The sequence below is a fragment of the Azolla caroliniana genome, unplaced genomic scaffold (assembly GCF_043228905.1).
Source record: "Azolla caroliniana isolate FFs.n. ecotype wild unplaced genomic scaffold, voAzoCaro1.0.p SCAF_18, whole genome shotgun sequence".
Lineage (NCBI taxonomy): Eukaryota > Viridiplantae > Streptophyta > Polypodiopsida > Salviniales > Salviniaceae > Azolla > Azolla caroliniana.
Genome location: NW_028230453.1, coordinates 8457169 through 8478445, shown reverse-complemented (window position 1 = coordinate 8478445; position 21277 = coordinate 8457169). Strand labels below are relative to the sequence as shown.

The window sequence follows — 21277 nt, the reverse complement described above, 5'->3', positions numbered from 1 at the left end:
CTCTTTCTCTTTGAAGGTTGGGAGTCTGTTGACGACTCCTTTCAATTGCATTTCCTTGAGCTTTTGGAGGTTGATATGACCAATCCGCTTGTGCCATAACTCTATGTTGGAATCAGCTTTCGTGCCCTTTGCAAACATGGCTGATTTCATCTTGTGCGAGTCGAGAATGAACATTTGGCCCTCTCTTCGTCCGTGAGTGATGAGTCAGCCCTCTTTTTCGATGAAGCAACTGCCTTAATTAAATCGTACTTGCATCCCTTGCTCAACAATTTGGCCGACGGAGATCAAATTCTTTGTAATGGTTGGTACATGCAAGACATTCTTAATAAAAGTTTGGTTACCTTCTTTGTCGAATGGGACATTGATGCGTTATTCGAAGTAGAAGCCGACATAGAATTTTCTTTATGCTTCATTACGAACATTCTAGCACGATCGTCATAGTTAGAGTTGGTGGCATAATTGGTGAGTTGTCGGCTAGTGGAAGTCAACTCGCGCATCTTCTTACGACACTCTTCTTTGTGGTGACCGATTTTTCCGCAATATCCACATTTGACCGAGTTTAGTCGGCTCGAACCAGAATGGACGCTTCCCCTTCTTCCAAAGGTTCCTCAATGGCTTCCGTCTTGATGCCGAAATTGGGAGTTGTTTTCATAGGTTGGACACCCGCCCGCCTCGTCCTTGGCCGAATTGGCCTCTTCTTGCACGGCCGCGTCCTCTTCCTCCGTCCAAGTGTGAGTAAATCATGTGGCCTTCTGAGATGTTGCTCCTTGTTTGAACATGGTTTTCTTCGACCAATAACATGGATTGAAGATCGAAAAAAAAGGGAGGGTTCTCCCGTGCTAGTACGGCGGTCATCATTGTGGCGAACCGTGGTGCACGGCCCCCGAGGCATATTTGCACCATCTCATCATCGTCCATATTGATTCTTATCAAGCCGAGTGCATCACAAAGCTCCTTGATCTTCAAGGTGTAGCTTGTGATGGACATATCCCTTTGTTGGATTTTGTTCAACTCTTGGCGGAGTTGAAGCTTTCTCGCTGTTGTGTTGGCGTAGATTCTCCCACACTTTCTTCGGCGTCTCAGCTTCTCGAATGTATCCAAGCATGTGGTCGTGAACACATGTCGCCAAGCAATACATGACTCGACTCGCGGCTTGATCCCATGTTGAGTATTCGGCGTCTTTCGGGTCGGGTCGATTTTCTTGTGCTCCTTTGATGTAGCTCCAATAGCCTTGACCAACAAGGTATTGGTGCATCTTGTACTCCCAAGATCCAAAGTTGTTTCGATCCAACTTATCGCTAGGGAGAGTGCTCCTCATTTGAGTATTCATTATGTTGATGAATCTTCCTTTCTTCTTTTCCTCCTCTTTCGAACACGAGCTATGTAGTCACACTACGATAGTGATGAGCCGGTTCTTCTTAAATGTCGGCGTAGAGCACAACACACGGTCACGATGAGGCGAGTGGGCTAGATCAAGCTACAAAATCGCTTTGATACCATGTAAAGAATCGGATATGATTCATGTGAAGCGGAAGAGATGTGTGTTATGCGTATGTGTGAGACTAAAGAGATGAGAGAAGAGAAACACAAGATAGGTTAGATAGAATGGAGAATAGAATACTCAAGAAGGTGTATATTAACAAGTAAAATGGCAAATACAAAATGTAGTGTTACAAGGAGTCACAACCGACTTAGTATGAAGTAGGAGAAGGGTGCTTTATATAAGGTAACCCTCTCTCTTCATTAACTCACTACAACAACAACTCTCTCTTGGGGAATGTGAAGACTCATAGTCATGGGGAATATAGAACTCATTAGTTATGTGTCATAGAATATGATTCTATGACACATAGTTAATGTGTAGAGAGTAGTGGTGTGACTCTTGACCTTTGAGTGATTATTGATTCTAAAAGGGTGTGTGCACATGTTGCACTTTGTTGAGCTTGATTCTCAACAAACCGTCACGATTTGGTTAACAATCTCGATAGGACATTGTGACTCCTAATTCGTTTTCGCACCACAATACCTTGACCCGATTACTCATGAGAGCTAATCGAAGGTGTTTTTTCTAGGAGGGAGTAACATAATTTCGCACGCCCGGTTCACACTATGAGTCCACAGCGAACACATGTAGCAAAAAGATCTCGTAACCGTAACAACGCGTCCCAAAGGAATATGGAATTGGACAATGTCCCAACGTGTCAAACAAGAAGAGAGCATCACCAACTTTGCTCTCGTGGAGCAATCACCGCCTGCATAATTGGACGCCCAATTGGGAGAGGTTCCCGATCCCACCTCAACTAACGGAAGCACCTCTAAGGCCGACCAACCCGATGATAACCTCTTTTTGGTGGTACAAGACGATCCCGACATCGACACAATGCCCTACCCCTACCCTAGATACAACGAGGGAGCCAACGCAGAAGTGCATGTTCGCGCCTTCCTCACCACATGACAAGCTAACCATGTGTCCCAGAGTTTAGCCGTAGTAGATGCAGAGACATCGAAGATCGCGGAGTTCAGCTTGTCTCTTGATAGGCATGGAGTGAATTGGTACACCCAACACGACTTGGGAGAGTTTGCATCATTCACCTTTTTTATAGGCAGATCCCTTAGCGAGAGCTACTGAGTCAGTTCTACGCCATCTCTCAGGAGCCCCAAGAAATAGTTTCTCAATACTTGGTTCTTTGTGCAACCCACAATGTGATTGACTCCTCAATGGACATTCCAAGTTTTTAACCATTCATAAGCTTGGACGACATAAATCTTGTCACATAGATGTAGGTGGTTCTAACTGCCCACAAGGTGTTAGTCGAGTTCTATCTTCAACCTTCTCCGCACATTCTCTAATAATTGTCTTGTATATTAGGTTGTGTCCTCACTCTATCTTCCCACTTGTCTCTAGATTTTATGCAGTTGTAAGGGAAAGATTAACTCACAAGTGGTCAAACAACTCTATCGCTTCATTTGCATCCAATTCCTATTTGTCTGTTATTATCTCCCCTACACACCCATATTGGCATATCATGTCTTCCAAGAGAAATTTTCACATAACCATGATGGTCTTATTTCTTTAAGCCCTTCCTTCTACTTCGTTAGGTCTTCCTTTGCAAGTACCAAGTATTTCAATAGACTCCCATTGGCGGAGCTACCAAGTCCACCATCCATTTGAAATGAACAACCAAAGGGTAAGTTGGGTGAAGTTCATCCATGTAATGCACATTTGAGTACATTCCACAACTTTCACATGTTTCAATGAAGTGTGCCACATATTTGTACATCCTTCCCCACCAATAATTCCCCTTTTTTTAGAGAACATCGCCCGAATTCCTTTGTGTTTTTCCCAAGGAATTTCATGATACCCAAATACTAGTATTCTCTGGTCTTCCTTCATTTAAACTATCCTTATTTGTGTGTCTGTCGTGTTCTTGGTGTACTTCTAAAGATGTCCTTCTCGCATAGAGTATTTGTGTGCCTTCTTTAGAATCCCGTGTGCCTCTTTTTTAGTCCATGATGGATTTGTCGTCAATGCACTCAAGAATCGGCATGGAAGGAACTAATCCTCTTCATATTCATCTTCCCTAATGAAGAGAATGTTCCTTCACCATTTCTTTCAATAGTTGCAAGAGTAGTCTTAAGAAATCAAGTTCCTCTTCATCATCCACCAAGTTCTCAAATTCTTCATGGCACATCTCAATAACATTATCCTTTCCTAGCACATGTCGGATATCCAAGTTAAGTGATCTGATATATATTACCCATGGAAGCATAACTTATGCCTGGTGTATAGTGTTGGGAAATTTTCCCAAGTATTGGGAGGGAATTTGATTTGATAATGACTTCCACCCCAATTAAGAAATCTTGGTTCATCATGATGGACAACACAATTTCCCACAATTCTCTTATCATTTTGAATTGGATTGCGGATCGTACTCCATTGTCATTCTTTTGATTGATAACCAATCCAATACCAGTCATACTTGTAAGTATGTGTTAGCTCCCATTTCAACCTCTTCCCCTTCTTGAGCAACCCATACAAATGTTCAACCACAAGCTTATAATGTGGAATCCCCCCAAGAATCTTTCACTGCTTGGATGGCATCCTACTCTTTAGGAAAGGATTTTCGACCATATGTATTAGAGATTATTCCTAATATAAGCATGAAATAAGGAAATAATTGAAATATAGATAAGATAAAGAGAATTAAAGAAGGGTGTCGATCCTCCCAACCACCCTTTAGAAAAGGGGTTCTAGATGGACTCGAGCCTTGATTAGCATCCCGTAACCACCATCATGGTATTGAATCATACCTGGTAGTGGCGTGCTAATAACCCCTTATGTCTATCCATCAGATTGAGGATGATTTGTGTAGTTCATGCCCAATGTAGTTTCTAACTTCTTAAAGACTAATATCCAAAAGTCGCTAAACTTTAGATCTCAATCTCACAATATTCATTAGTAACCCATAAAAACGGAATAATTCATTCACGAATTGGTAAGCAATTCAACAACTATTACCATGATTTTAGTAACAATAAATGTAGCCATTTTAGTTAGTCTATCAACTACAACCCAAATGGCATCATTGCCTTTTGGGGTGTGAGGAAGGCTAACAATAATATCCATGGATATACTTTCTCATTTATTGTTGGGAATGTCCAAGGGATGTAAAAGTCCAACAACTTTAAATCTCTTGGCTTTGTTAACCTGAAATTGATGACATTCAATCATGTGGTTATGTATGTTAGGACGAATCTTAGGCCAGCAAAATTGAGTGGAGATGAGAACGAGTGTGCAATGTATTATAAGGTGCCCTGCTAAGTGTGTAATGTGGCATCAAAAAAGAATTCTCTTTTTGACCTCAGACAAATTTGAAGCACAAAACTTCCTATTACCGTAGAGGAGATTCTTAGCAATGTGGAAGGATTCCTTTGAGGGTGTGGTGATGTCAGTTCTAGACTCAACTCTTGCCCATTTCTTTCCAAGATATTTTTCATCAGAATACTTTCTTCAAAGGTGATCATAAAGAATGATGTTATTTCCATGAAGCTAAGCATGTTAACTTCACAAATGCGACTAAGTGCATCGATGAGAGTGTTCACAGAACCTTTACGATATCATATGGAAAAATCAAAGTCCGGGATGAGATTTGTTCATCGTGCCTTATGACCCTTAAAGTCTTGTCGGTCACAAAAATATTTCAAGGAATTTTAGTCCATAGTTACCACAATGATTTCGATAAAGATAATGGCTCCATGACTTTAGTGCATGGATAAAGTTGCTAATAACTCCTTTTCTTAACGGACCAGGGTATATACTGACATTGAGTAGGATCAAGTTTCTTACTCTCAAATGTCATTGGTTTACCATCTTGATGTCAGGAGCAGTACTAAGACAGAGAAGTATTGTTAGGAACAGTACTAAAACAGAGAAGGAATTAGTACTAAAAGATGAGGTTTAGTACTAAGGGAGGTGTAGAACTCTCGAGAGAAGGAAAGAGAGAGAGAGAGAGAGAGAGAATGAGGATAACAAAAGATATATATTATGTTAATGGAATATACAATAGTAGCTAGGAGGCTTAAGACTAGCATTGAACTGATTTGGTTCGAAATAATGCCTTGTGCCTCCTTTTATAGTGTTCTCAGGAGTACTCCTGAAGTTTCTAGAATGTTCCAGAGAAATCTGGAATATACATCAATTTTCTATAGTAAAACTTAAATGATAAATGAAAATAAAATCTTTTGTATTACAACATATAGTTTAATGGTCAAGAGCTCGACCCATGTAACATAAGGTCATGGGTTCGAGTCTTGCCATATCACGACACTTGACATAAAACAATAGCTATAGAATAATCACTTGCTTGAGTTTCAACCTGAAAAGGTTTTGAAGGATCTAGTAAAAGAAGCAAATGAACCTTGCACATCTAGTTCTTGAGTTCCTTAAAGGTGAGATCTAACGTAGCTTTTCATACTATTGGTTTTATAGACTTACACGTTTGACCTTTAAGAAGATCAGTAAACAACGATGTCAATTGGGAGTAATTGTGAAGAGATTTTCACAAAAACTCGACAAAACCAAGGAATGATTGAACTTCTCAAATATTCTGAAGTGTGGGCACTTCGACTTTCTCAATGCGAGAAGGATCAATTTCATCTCCTATTTCAGTTATGAGATGTGTGAGATATGTAATTGATTTCTTGAAGAGCAAGTACATAATTGAGGACATGCTTCAAGCATATGTTGCCACAAAACCAACAAATTGGGAATGTTATTTCCCAATTTTGGAGTTTGTGTATAATATCTACAAGCATACATTGACGAGTTAGTCCTTTTATGTTGGTGTATGGTTTTCAGCCACAAGCCCTAATTGAGGTTAATATACATCATGATGAGTTGCAAAGTGTTGAGAATCAAACTCAACTTTCCTAGTGTGGGAACACACGTTAGGAATACCCACGTTGTTACCCCGTACGAGATGTACGGAGAGTCAAGTGTGATGAGCGAGGGTCGAATGTTATCATGATGTTGTGTATGTGTAGGGGGCATAAATGTAATTGTGAGTCTATACGTATGTGAACACATGCACACGTGTGTGCATGTGGATGGATACGAGGAGGTGTGAGTGAGTGTCCAATATGAATGCTTGAGGGGGCTTACACCCTTATGTATCTACCCCCTCTTGTACTATTTAACCCCTTATGGGGAATGAATGAAACATGAATAACCATTTCTCTCTCTCTCTCTCTTTGACATCTTTCTCTCTCTCCCCCTTAACGTTGAACCCCCTTGGGAGGGGGTTGGAGCCATTCTAGGCACCACCCCCCACCCCGCAATGCTTCTCAATGCTTGTCTTGCATCTTCATGATCTCTCACCATCATACCATTCATCATCTCCACCATTACACCATGTCTATCTTCATCATCAATCATCATCATTATCATTCTCATTAACCCTAACCCTAAAAACCTACAACACCTTTTGGCGACCACTAAGGCGACCCCCCTTTGGAGACGGAGTCGAAGAATGATATGTGGTGATGCAAGTCAATAACGACAAAATATGCAAGAAATGGTGATGGTGATTGAAAGCCATCGAGGAATGCAACAGGGTGATGTTGTGCGCAAGGAAGATGAAGAATGTTACGTGGTGATGATCAGCAAGAAATGGAATCGACAACAATATGCAAAAAATGGCGACCATGATGTGCATGAGAAGCAAGAAATGACAGATTGATTATCCGTGCCATGATTCTGATTTGTGCGTTCCCACGCTAGGAAAGTTGAGTTTGATTCTCAACACTTTGCAACTCATCATGATGTATATTAACCTCAATTAGGGCTTGTGGCTGAAAACCATACACCAACATAAAAGGACTAACTCGTCGATGTATGCTTGAAATAACATTCCCAATTTGTTGGTTTTGTGGCAACATATGCTTGAAGCATGTCCTCAATTATGTACTTGCTCTAGGACAAGTTGCGGAAGACGGCGGAAACGGAAATTGAACGGCTAAAGGAAGAGCTCCGCCAGCAGAAGGACTGCGAGGACCGGGCCCGTCGACAGATCAATGCATGGCTCAAGCAAAAGACAGATGATTTTGAGCACCTGCACCGGGACTACAAACGCTTGGAAACGGAGCATAAGGAACGGGTGGCCGAGCTCCAGCAGGAAGTTGATCGGGCCGCAACGGCGCTCGCCGACGAACGAGCGGAAAATACAAGACGGTTGGACGAGGCGGAGAAAGTTCGGATGGAGCTCCAGAAGCAGCAGCAGGAAGAAAAGGAGAGAGCATCAACGGTATTGCAAAAATTACAAAGCACATATCAAAGGCAATTGACGCATTACAAGGAGCAGGCGGAAGACAACGTCAAAATCATCAAGCAATTGAAGGAGGAACGGCAAGCTGCGGAGATCAAATCGCAGTTGGGAACGGGCCGAATTCAGTGCATCCTCCGGGCATGGCTGAATCAGACAAAACGCTTGATTGACGAAAGCTCCGTAAGATGGTGGACAAAGTGGGCACAAAATGCGGCGGAACTCCAATTGCTACGGGCAGATGTGGCAAACCGGCGGAAGGAAGGAGATGATTGTTACACGTTGACTTCCGAGGACTTCACCGCCATACGGGACGAGCTGGCCGACGACTTCCAAGTCCTGGCGGATGAACAGCTGGCGCAGGTCTAGCAACTCGTAGCTCAGCTAGACGATGATAGGCTGGACACTCAAATCCAGTTTGAAAGCTATGAGCGGTCCCGGGTTCGGGAAGAAAAAGCACGGGAAGCGGCAACGGTTAACCTTAGTGATGAGGAACCGTCGCCGGCCGAGGGCCAGGCCGGAACCAGTCAACCGGAGACCACTATGACGGAGGGAGCAACGAAGGAGACGCCGGTGTCAGAGCAACAAACGGAGGAGCAGCCGCAGCAGCCACCAAAGGACCAGTCGCAACAACCATCAACGGAGCAGCAACAGCAACAACAACAACAACAACCAATTCCAAATGAACCATTGGAGACTCTCGAACAAAGCATTCTAGATATTTTGGACGAAGAATGGCAAGGGTCGGATGTGGATTCGACGTACAAGGTACTGTCCCACGGGCGTGCCATGTGTTACCGGCCCGGCCAGCAAAGGAGTCCAGAGTGTGAAACGGGGAGTTAGTTAATTATTAGGAATGGTTGTAAGTAAGCTATGAGTGTGGACGGACGGACCGGAATCGGTATGCCGTTCCAGATCCAGACCGATCCCGAACAGGTGTGGATGGCACCGTTTTGTACTACAGACCGGAAAACCTATTTAAAGGCCCGGATACAATGTAATGAGCAGCGGTTAATTAATAAAGCTTAGTGTTGTTATCTCTCTATGTTAATTGCCGTTCTGCATTCATTGTTATATCTTACGCGTGTGAATATTAAGGACGATCATGCTAAGTAACCTAATTAAGTCGGATTAATCGTTGAGTCTAATCCTATTGCCGTAACACCCCTTTGGTGAAGTGTCTTCCGTAGACACCCTGTGTTAGGCCATTGTCCGGCCCTAAGAGTTAACACACGTGTGTGAACTCTCCACCTCCTTGTATTATAAACTAAGTGTCATAGAAGTTAAGTCCTATGACACATATTAAGTAGGTAGTTAAGTCTCCAAGTCTTTTCCAAATGGTGGTTATAGTGAGAGAACATAGAGAGAGGGTGACTACATTAGCACCTTCTCCTTCTCTTTGTAACTATTGGTTATTGTATTCTCTTGTTAATACAATTTTCTAGTTTTCTGTGTTACTCTATGCCTCTCTCTCTCTCTCTCTCTCTCTCTCTCTCTCTCTCTCTCTCTCTCTCTCTCTCTCTCGCACACACATACACACACCTTCCATGGCACAGAATCATATCTAAATCTTTACATGGTATCAGAGCGCTTGGTAGCTTGATCCAAGTCAATCTACATGTGTCATGCTTAAACCCACATTCACAAAGAATCGGCTGATCGTTGTAGCAGCAATCTGGACAGTTTGTATCAAAGAGAAGAACAACAACAACAATCGCTCAAATCGATTATCATGAATACTCGGATGGGAAGTTCTCTTCCTACCAAGAAACTCGACAGAAAAAACTTTGTATCTTGGGAATACAAGATACACAAATGCCTTGTCGGCCAAGGCTATTGGGGGTATATCGAGGGAGCACAAGAAAATCAACCCAACCCAGCACATACCACCACCCAATCTGGGAGCAAGCGGCGAATCGTGTGTTGTATTGCCCTGCATCATGCGTTCATGATCACATGCTTGGCTACATCTGAGAGGCCAAAATGTTGAAGGAGGCATGAGAAACCCCAAAAAGATATTCGTGGCCAACACAATCACATGAAAGCTTCAACTCCGCCAAGAGTTGAATAGCATACAACATAGGGATATGTAAATCGACAACTACACCTTGAATATCAAGGAGTTGTGCAATTTCCTCAAGTTGATCAATGTTAATGTTGACGATGATGTAATGCTGCGAATATGCCTCAGCGGCCTTGCGCCTCGATTCGGCACAATGAGGTCAGCCATCCTCACAAGGGAGAATCCTCCCTCATTCTTCGATCTCCAATCAATGCTACTAGTCCAAGAAAATTACGTCCGAACGAGGAGCAACGTGCAAGAAGGACACATGCTCATTTTGAACTCGGATGGAGGAAGGGGGCCGATTCAGTCAAGGCCGTCACAACCAAGAGCCACCCCGCGAAGATAACTTTTATTACCAGCAAGACGTTTTAAACGCATGAGGCAGAGCGTCAAGAAGTGATGTGTGAGGGGGTCTATAGAAACTAAATGTATATGAAACTAAATGTTAATGTATTTTTTGGAGTGTTTGACTCGATGCATGAATGTGCATATAAACATTTTTTGAAGTGTTTACTCAATATGTATGTCTAAAGGGAAATTTACATTGGTATGTAGGGAAGGGTATTTGGGGAAATATAGATGTGTGTTTTCCTTTTGAATTAGATTAAATATGAAGGAAAAGTAAAAAGGGAGGGAACTGAAGTTGACACAGAGACGAAAGTAATGAAGCTCAAGAGACAGGGTGAGATGGCGTTAGTTGACGCCACTTGCACGTCGAGAGGGGAGACGGTGACAACCATGACAACAAATGGAGCTAGAGCATCCTATAACAAGTAATGATCGTGACAAACAGTGGTAGATGATGGAAATAAGTGGCAATAAGACGGCATAGGGTCGAACTTTCACTCGAAGGCTAAAGTCAAAGGCTCAAGATTTCGGAAAATTAAAAATTTGACCCTTCATTTGAAGGTAAATTCTCCCAACTTTGTGGTTTAGACCCCCTCGTCATATGTCATCTGGTGGACAAGACACCGTCTTTGGTCAACATGGCAAGTTCAATTGTTTCCATCCAAAAATTTACTCATGTGCTTATATCTTTTCATCTAGTGCCTAGTCTATATTCTAAAAATTATGAGGTGATCCTCGCAGTGAATTCTCAATGACATTAACTAGATATGTATGACTCTGAACAATGATCTTAGAAATCCAATTATAATAGATGAATGATAGAGGTCATCAATGGCCTAATAGTGTGCCTCAAAGCCTTAAGAGTTACCACTTAATAAGGCAAGTGAAATGAGGGAACATGTAAAGTAATACATTACTCGACATGTAAAGTGGTGGCATCGAGTTTTAGATGCAAGATGGCAGTCTTACCTTCTATTTCGTGCAACAATGTTTCTTTGACATGTGATGGTTGGTGGGTGGCTTTCAGCGATGGCTTTAAAATGAAGATATATTTCAAATGGGACATGTTTTTTCTATACAATGGTTGACAAAGATGCCCGACATAAGTTCATTACATGTTTGATTGATAAAGCCATTTGGGAGGTTATATCATAACTTTGGGCATCATTAACATGAAGTATTTTCTCACCTTTTAAGTGAGTTTTTATTGATGAGGATAAAGTTATACCCCCGCCATCACATCATGTTGTATTTGACTACCTTATGTATTGGGCGATGTGGTTTAATTGGACCATGAGAAATGGGTTCTTGTTTGATGGACTTCTTGGGGTAACACAACTCCGTAGGATGAAAGGAAGTTTATTTGGCAATTTTCACAACTATGTTGTATGGGGACGTTGTCCCAAGATGAGGTAGAGTTATGTCATCTAGTATTACAACACTTGAGAGGCTTTACCTTGCCATATCACTACTAATGAAGTCATGGATTATCATCTTGTTTTAATAACAAACATAGATTTATGGGGGAAAAACAAGGGAACAAATACATATATACATAGACACAATTGGCACCTAAGGTGTATCGCTACCATAGTAATCTTATGAAGCTTGGTACCTACTACTACCATCATGGGGGTGGTAAGAGAGTAGTGAGTGATCTTTTAGGCTTAGAGATGTAGGTTACGGTGCCTATGGCAAGCTTACCACTTCATTATAAACAATATCCCTATATACTCATGGTAACATCCCCTTTCTTATACGATGAGTTCTATGAATCTCAATGTATGAACAAAGATTTGGTTTATCAAGAAACAATCAATAGAATTCTTTTCTATAACTATGGCAGTAGTAAGATCGTCAATGGGTTCCCAAGCCTTATATGTAGGTGTATCTCCAAACCAATCCGATTGTAATACAATGTCCATTAACACATCCTTGACACAATTCACAATTAACATCTTCAATATCAGCAACACAAACCCATTCAAGTCGACATTTCAAAAATGTGGTTGCAAACTAGTTTTTGAAAAACAAAAATATCTTAAAAAGTTGGATCTCTATGAATTGCAATAAATAATTAAATGACATGCAACGAAACTCACAAGTAGTGTTATTTTAGTTATTTTCCATCAATTAAAGCTTATTGCTATTTAACAATAAGTCATTAACATACATATATTTTAGAATCTACTTGTTTATGTTTGTGTCATGAATTTATATATCACTTGACTTACCATTCCCTCTACACATCAACAATAGACCTTATGAAAGATAGTAGTTTTAATTCATATACGTCTCTTATTATATGCTATGCATATTTGTATCATGATTCATATTTCTCTTATTTTCTCAAATGCCCCTGAATTTTCATTTTTCCCAAAATATGCTTGTCCAAAATAAGAAGAAAATAGCATGATTTGACCATACACTAATTAAGGAAAAGGGGATTAATTTCCGACAAAATTTCTCAAATAGCACATATAATTGCTCTTTGGGAGGTGACAAAAAAAAAATTGAGAAACCATTAAAAGTCTAGAGCATTGGAGATATAATGAAAATAGCAATGTGTTTGATAGTTTTGTCATGCATGATTTATTTATCTAATTGACCTACATTCATTTGATTAATATTGTATTCATTCATTGAAACTTTGAGTTTATTACCTCATATGTATAACAGTATATGTATAGTTTCTCTCTTATATCTATATTATTAGCATTGTTTTTAAATTTCAATGCTAATTTATTCACATTCAATTGGTGTAAATGTTGGGAAACCATATTTTTAAGAGAAATAGTAGTATCGATTTATGTGTTGCCTAAGATCACAAAGAGGTTTTGTAATTGAAATCAACACAAAAACCATTACTGAAGACTTGAATACATAGCTTTGCATCACAAGATTTTCCAATAGTACATCATGTTACATGGAATGGAATTCCTTCTCATAGTTGAATCAAGATCATTTGTTCTCCTTGACGTATGCATGTATACAATATATACATATATATAATATGGTGAAAATGAACGGTACTCACGTATAAACAAGTGGAAAGAGTCACCTCATCTAGCCTGAAATAGAACACTTCGAGTCGTCCTTATGTATTCAAGTCATCAACGTTGGATTGTCCAAAATAAAATAGAATACTTTGAGTTATCCTTACGAACACAAATCATCAACATTGAACTATAAGAAATAGATAAGTTTTTTCCTTAGGAAACCAAGTTATCAAGTTGACATTAAGCGAACAATGATTATTTGTCAAGGTATAAAGTGGCAAGGCATGGTAAGTTAGATAATAAAAGAGGATATTCTTTGTCCATCTCAAAGCCAAAGTCAAGGTTCCATTCACAAAGGGATTTGGTTTTTTAAGATGTGAGAGGGATTTTGAGATATAGGTGGATGAGAGGGGCCTACATTGTTCCAAGTGTATCATACTCTATGAACCCATCAAGAGTTTCTTGATGAAGAGCCATAAACAATAATGCTTCAAGAAGTCGTTATTAACGAAGTGTTAGTTCCACCTATTTTGTTATGCAAGAGAATTTAGGGCTTCCTTGTAGGCAGTAAAGTCCACAAATCAAGAATATTTTTAGAAAGGGCGAGAAATTTTGAGATTATTAATGTGAAAGTAAACCTTACGTTAAAAGATGAACAAAAAAATAATTGGAATTGCAATTCTCAACAACTCGTTATCCTCACTTATCAATAATGCCAAAGTCGTTCTTGAAGACTTGGGATGTTCAGTATGTGTGGTTTTCTAGCGAAGTAGAGACCTCCCATGGCATCCATTCATATGGAAAGGTAGAGAAAGGTACCCACTCGTAGATCTCTTCTAGTCATGTTTGAAAAGGCTCCTTTGATATGGTCTTTCCTCTTGCATCAATAGTCTACAAAAACCTAATGATACAGGAGAAACAAAGTTCCCACCATCCCCCAAAGTTGGCGCTCTTCTAAAGGCTTGTTGATTGTTTACATTTTTTGGAGTATATTCACATAAAAAAATCTTTTAAAAATCGTTCATGAAAGTTACAACATGCAAAGAATATTTTGTTGACCCAACAAGCAATGACCAGTATTCAATAAATTGTGGAATACTAATTTGCATACGTTATCCTCGTAATATGTGGCATTGCCAAATTTTAGACAAACTTGGTACTAAGTTACCCAATTATGGAAGCATCATACTTGGTTTGATATATCTAATTCTATATCCATATGTTGGAGTACGGTTTGATTTAGATTTTAAAGTTATTATTATACCATGTTGCAAAAGTTCACATATACGGAAATAAAATCGGGAGTTTGACAAATGCCAAGTTTTTTAGTGGAGATATGTTTGTAATACATTTAGGTTTGCTAGATTCAAAGAAACTTACCATTATTTACATGTAAACAATTAAACGTATCATAGTTGGGCTTCTTCTTGATTCCCACGCACTCATAGGTCTCATTCCTTTGCATCCTTGTTGGAACCATAGTAATGAGCAGCACATCGTGAGGATCTCCCTCACCATCACTTTTGGAGACAATGATTGTCACTTTGCTCTTTAAACACATGGTCATAGTATAAATAAATAAAAATATATGTAGGTATTTTACAAACCTAAGGCAATGTAAATTGGTCTTCTATGTTTAAACCCATTGTAAAGCCCACCCACCAATTGCATATAACTATTTTTTTCCTTTTTATTGGTAAAGTGGCATAAATTTTTACAAGTGCTAGTTTTATTATTGATGGCATCCAAAGATGTGAGGCATTGTATATCATAGAAGGTGATCTAGTGCGTCTTTGGACTTGGATAATAGTACGGGAAAAATTTGATTCACTTAAAGAACAGTAAATTGATAAATAACATGAAGAACATGGGTGGGATTGATTAAAAACTTTAAATTAACATATATTGTAGAGACTATAATGGTTCTACATATGGGTAAATAAACTTAGATCAGATTGCAAATAATCACGTCTTTGTTTTTATAACCTCAACATAAGTATTTACAAAGGACAGAGATTTCCTACTATGTGCTAGTTTTTCAATAGGGAACACTTAATGACATCTTGACTATTGAGTCATATAAAAAACCTAATAGAGGTGTCAACTTTCTATATCACAAGGAAACTCCTATATTTAACAAGTTGTGCAAACCATCCTAGATTCGTTAGAAAGTATGACCAATAGCCACTTAACAAGCCATTAAAATAATGAAGCTTGTATTAGATTGAAAAGAGGAAATGGTTCTTTGATAGCATTTTAGTACGTTCCCTTATACGATGGCAAACCATAGTTTGGGGTTGTATATGGTTTGATTGACAAGGCATTGAACTCAAAGTTGACAAAAGACCAAAACCATTCTTTCACACAAGCATCTACATATGTTTGGTTTTATTGTGGCATACCATGGGTGAATATAATCAAAAGATGGTGCTTACTTCACCAAAGAGAGAAATTCGCACACATCTTACTAATTTTGTTACCATGAAAATCTCAAGACAAAGTTGGTGGCACAAACCATTTGCAAAGGAAATAAAAATAAGCAAACTCTACTTCTTTGATAAAGAACAATTATTTATACATATGCAAAACTATACACCTTGTTATGTTTCACTACAATGGTAGTGCATCACAATTCCTATAGAATTCAGGGGTAATTCCAAATGCTGCAAAACACAACTATTTTTGTCATGATATCTCGTCATTGTGTTATTGTGAGTTGTATGCGACATGCATATCACCAAATAGACAAAGTTGCATATCTCCAAATAGGTACAGTTGCATGAGGATGGTTGCAATGTCTAATAGAACTATGGTCGACAAAATGCCCAGAGCATTTACAAATAGATATATACACATTCACCACCCACTAATATTGCATTCCCTTCTTTCTACTCACTTTCCTCTACATCAAAGAAATTATCTGTCAACACTATATGCTGTGCCACCCAATGTATACATTTGATGTTCATCATGTAAAAATATGTAACTAACAGTAGCAGCCTATTGGGCATCAAAACAAGGGTCGATATCTACCCTAACTAAGAACTCCTATAATACGACATCACAACAAGGTCAAGCCTCTAAACCTCAATCGTAAGGTACAAGGACATTGGAAGGTCATCAAATAAACTCCATTTTGCAAATTGTATCCACTATATCATTAGAAGAAAAAATGGTAATGAATGACATGACCTAGACCAGTCAAAATTTGTTCACATGTTTAATTAATTTGCTTTCATTATTCAAAATCAATAACGAGCCACCACATGATCTTCCATAGTGACATGTAGACTTAATACAGGTATGGTATACAACTTCAAGGTAGAATTCATCTGTGAAGTTCTCTATGCACAACTTTCACTAAGTATATATGTAGAACACGAGTTCATTCAAAAGGACACACTCTTATGTAGAAAAAGGATTATTCTTTCTTTCTAATAAAGAATGTCCTAATACATCAGAGAGTAGACACGAACAATGTTTCTGTGTTATTTGAATGTCTTCATATTTGGGCAAAGTTTCAGGCAACCCCCAAATCAATGCGTCATCTCTCTTTTATATGTTACACTCAATATGAACAGAATTTACTAACAAGTAGTGTTCAACACAAATGCTGGAAATAGAGCACTAGTCATTGTTTCTTTCTTATTCCTACATATTTCAACTAATCCAAAAAAATGATTCATTAAGAAATTTTATTGCCTGCCACCTATGGCAAGCAATAAACCCAGTATTTGGCATCTCAATTTCAATGAAATCGCAACGACCCAGAAGCTCTCCATCATTCCTCTTCCATTCGTTTCATTCAACATTGCATAAACCACTTCTTCTCTTCCAAACAAAGCCCAATGGAAATTTATCCTTGATGACTCCGAACATAAAAATCACTTACCAATTCAATTTTGTCGATGAATACGAATATGAACCACTTATTCATCGTTTGCATACGAAACACGAGACAAGCTCCTTTGAAGAGGTTGTTGACTGGCTTTTGCAAGGCCGTGTAGCATATAGATAACATCCCCTATGTCTTCGAGATAATACTTAGCTTTACTTGGCTTTCTCCCCACAGTGCACGCAAAGACTTCTGCCGATGGAGCCACAACGGCATCTGCTATGCTCTCAAACATGTCTTCATCTGATTTGTCATCACCTATGCACAAAACAAAATCCGGCGGTGTGCCTCGGCTTGCCATCGATGCAAGAAGCCTCTTTGTTACCATACCTTTGCTTACACCCTGTTAAATGTCTTGTTTTAGGGAAATTTTCAAATTTGCATTTCATTTTTCGGGTATCTAATGAAAGGGTTTTTTGGAAATATCATCTTATAAACCCTTTATCCAAAATTGAAGGAATTACCCATATTTAAAATAGAAGTTAAATAAAGTGATTAAGAAAAAAATGCCCAAAATAAATAACTCAAAAACAATCAATGGAAATTTTGTAATTTTTGGCACGTAAAACCAAGTAGAAATTTAAAAGACTAACAAAAATGGATTCATACCTGGGGTTTCACTTCCACGATATTTTTACCACGCGTCACCACCACTGGCTCATTCCCAAGGACACTCTCGAGATGATCTAGCAACTCTTTTGCTTGCCAGGCACCAAAGTCAGGATCAGCATCTCGATGATGCCATACAATTGCACTCTCTTTTGCTTCGATGAATGAGCCATCAGTACTCTCTGTATATAGTTGCATTATCGGACCAGCCACTTGTTTCCACTCAAACTCTGATTCTGGTACACAAGTCTCCCAATCTTCATCCCGGTTCCATCTAGAGAAGGTCAAATTCTCAGCATTTATGTCATAGCAATATCATTATGACCACACCAATGCATACAATAATGACAAGGATGGATTTGGCAACCAAGGATTTAAGGATTGGCCTTTGTGGTACGAGCACCAACATAGCTAATCCTTAAATATAACCAATAGAAAAGCTGCAGCTACTCTATTTCTAGCACGAAGCATGTCATACTTCATATATTTCCCAGTGATCTTACAAATCCCTTGAAAGAACAAACTACCTGACTAGATATTTTCTCAAAACGCACAATATTTATGAAAAACCATAACAACATAAAAGCCACGATCGTTTACCATAACATTAGATTTGCTTGAATGAATGGCATACCTCATATAATAACCATGCTCTGTTGCAATGCCAAGGTTCTTGCAGGGAGAAAACCAACCAGAAAGATCTTCACGACTGCGTCCACTTACAATGAATACCACATTTTTCAGATCATTGCATAAGGCATTCAAGACTGATATTATTTCTCCGCCTGGAGTTTTATTTATCGATGTTTGAGATACCATTGTACCATCATAATCGAGTAAGATGGCATGGTTTTTGGTCCTTTTGTAGGCTGATATGATGTGTTCGGGTGATAGCTTTTTAAAATTGGGGTCAAGCGCTATGACCCGAAAATTCAGCCCAAAACCTATGCCCCAACACCGCCTCTTTAAATGATCTTTACATGCCCTTTCTAAGTCTTGCATAAAGCTCCGTGCCCAATAGGCAACATCATGAGTGCTCACATACTTGAAATGCTTTTCATGCCTCAATTGCTTTTCCGATTCAGGCATTGTGATGGCCATGTTTAATGCATCAGCAACAGCCACTACATTCCAAGGGTTTACTCTGATAGCTCCGCTTAAAGAAGGAGAACACCCAATAAACTCTGACAAGACAAGCAAGCTTTTTTTGGGTGGATCTTCAATAGAAGCAAAGTGTGAATCCAGTCTCTCACACCCCTGCCTACTAACTATATATTCATATGGTATCAAATTCATACCATCGCGGACAGCTGTCACAACGCAACACTCTGCAACCGTATAATATGCAAGTCTTTCATAGAAAGGAACTGGCCTTTCAAGAAGCACAATGGGCACATACCCTTCTGCAGTTCCAAACTCATGGTTTATCCTCTCCACCACACCATATACTTCAGCTGTCACTTCTTCCACATCCTTTCCTTTGCCTCGGGCTGGATTTACGATTTGCACCATTACTACCTTTCCTCGTAGATCAGGATGCTCCTTCAATAGGTTATCCAATGCGAGAAGCTTCAATCCAATGCCTTTGAAGATATCCATGTCATCAAGCCCAAGCAACACAATCTTCCCTTTGAATTCTTCATTAAGCTCAGCAATCTTATCTTCTGTTTCTTGAAGGTTCAATCCTGCCTGAAGTTGACCCATATGAACACCAACAGGCATTATCTTGATAGTCACATCGCGGCCATAGTACTCTAACCCTATATACCCCCTCTTTGATTCATATTCAAGGCCAAGCATCCTGCTACAGCATGATAGGAAATGGCGGGCATAATCAAACGTATGAAATCCTATCACATCGGCATTCAAGAGACCTCGTAGAAGTTCATCTCGCACCGGAAGTGTCCGATAAATTTCCGATGAAGGAAAAGGGCTATGGAGGAAGAAACCCAACTTCACTCTATTACATTTCTTCCGAAGCAAAGTTGGCAAAAGCATGAGGTGATAGTCATGAACCCAAACAAAGTCATCATCAGGGACAATGACCTCCATGACTTTTGCAGCAAAAGTCTTGTTAACTGACACATAAGCTTGCCAAAGAAGTCGATCAAATCGATTACCATGGTCGGGTGCAAGGGGAAGCATGTAATGAAAAAGGGGCCAGAGCATTTGCTTACAAAAACCATGGTAAAACCGGCTTCGAATCTCATCAGAGATGAATACTGGAAAACAATTAAACATCTCATGAAGATTTGCTGCTACATCTTCTTGCTCCGATGGCTCGATCTCACATTTAAGGAAACCAATATATATGACTTCCATATCATCAGGGAGACCATCTTTGAGTTGCCAAAGCAATGAATCTTCATCCCAACTGAATGACCAGGATTTACCATCGGCTCGCTTCTTGCCATTCAAAGGTAAAGTGTTAGCCACTATAATGCATCTCTCTTGAGAAACTGAAGACGTGGCATCCGAGTAGACACTACTTGTGTAGTCATCGTCTCGAAGCAGATCAGATAAGATACCAGGCACTGTGCACGATCGGGGTAGCTTCTTTGCTCCTCTTGAGAAATTAGGGGGGTTATAATCCCCTGTTAAATCTAACAGATTTGTATATGATCTTGAAACCATAGCTTTTTCCCCCTTCAGAAAAGAAAGAATACCTCTCAAATCACAAAACTAAGTTATTTTACGCCAATTTTCACAACCCAAGATGCCTTTTTGCCCAGAGAAAAGAATCCATTCAACAAAACATATACTAAAAAGGTATGACTGACCTGTTGGGCGATCAGATAAAGCCTACAATGTTGACGATGATGAAGATAGTTCCAGAAGGAAGACAATTTTGGCTTTCAAACAGATCGTGAAACAAAGAAACTCCGTCCAAATGATGAAAGAGACGGTGAAGAAAACAGAGCCAAATGAGTTAGGGTAAAAGGCGCTTATCAAAAACAAAAGATGAATTGAAGGGTGTGTGTGTGCAAACAATATGAACGAAAGGCAGAAGGGGGAAAAAAAACAGAGAAGAATAGAATCAAAGTGGAAGAAGAGGAAGTGGAAGAGGAAGATTTAGATTTTGGAATATAAAAGTGTGTTGTATAGATAGGGTGTGAGTTTAAAGCATGGTGTAGAGAGAGAGACAGAGAGAGAGATGGCTTTACAAGCATATCATTGTCACCATCATCATCATACATACATACATTAACATACATGCATGCATACATACATACATACATACATACATATAAATGTGTATACATATATAGCTCTAGTCAATCAATCCATTAGGCTTCTTTATTCCATACTAATAGTTAGCTACTCCAATCGGTGTGCAACTCATTCACGAATCACGATCATACCTTTACTTCTTCATTCGCCATCGTCTTCCTGAAAGCGTATAAGCTCTGGGTCGAGACTCAATCCATGTTCATGTCCCACATTGTTATTGATCGCAAGAAATGATACGAGTTACATTGGGGACAACTCCTTGTCTAGCACGTAGGACTTTGTTGTATAAACACATACCTCTAAATGCATA

The 21277-nt window shown here is 39.4% G+C and overlaps 1 protein-coding gene across 1 annotated transcript; it reads right to left on the bottom strand.

Moving 5' to 3' along the window:
* Positions 1-16451: 16451 nt before the first annotated feature.
* Positions 16452-20696, bottom strand: LOC147852347 (alpha,alpha-trehalose-phosphate synthase [UDP-forming] 6-like). The gene is made up of 3 exons (XM_087333769.1): positions 18371-20696; positions 17737-18010; positions 16452-17470 (listed from the first exon to the last, which is right to left on the bottom strand). The coding sequence occupies exons 1-3, from the start codon at positions 20368-20370 to the stop codon at positions 17162-17164; spliced, it is 2583 nt and encodes an 860-aa protein (XP_087189895.1). The 5' UTR covers positions 20371-20696; the 3' UTR covers positions 16452-17161.
* Between the last annotated feature and the right edge of the window lie 581 nt (positions 20697-21277).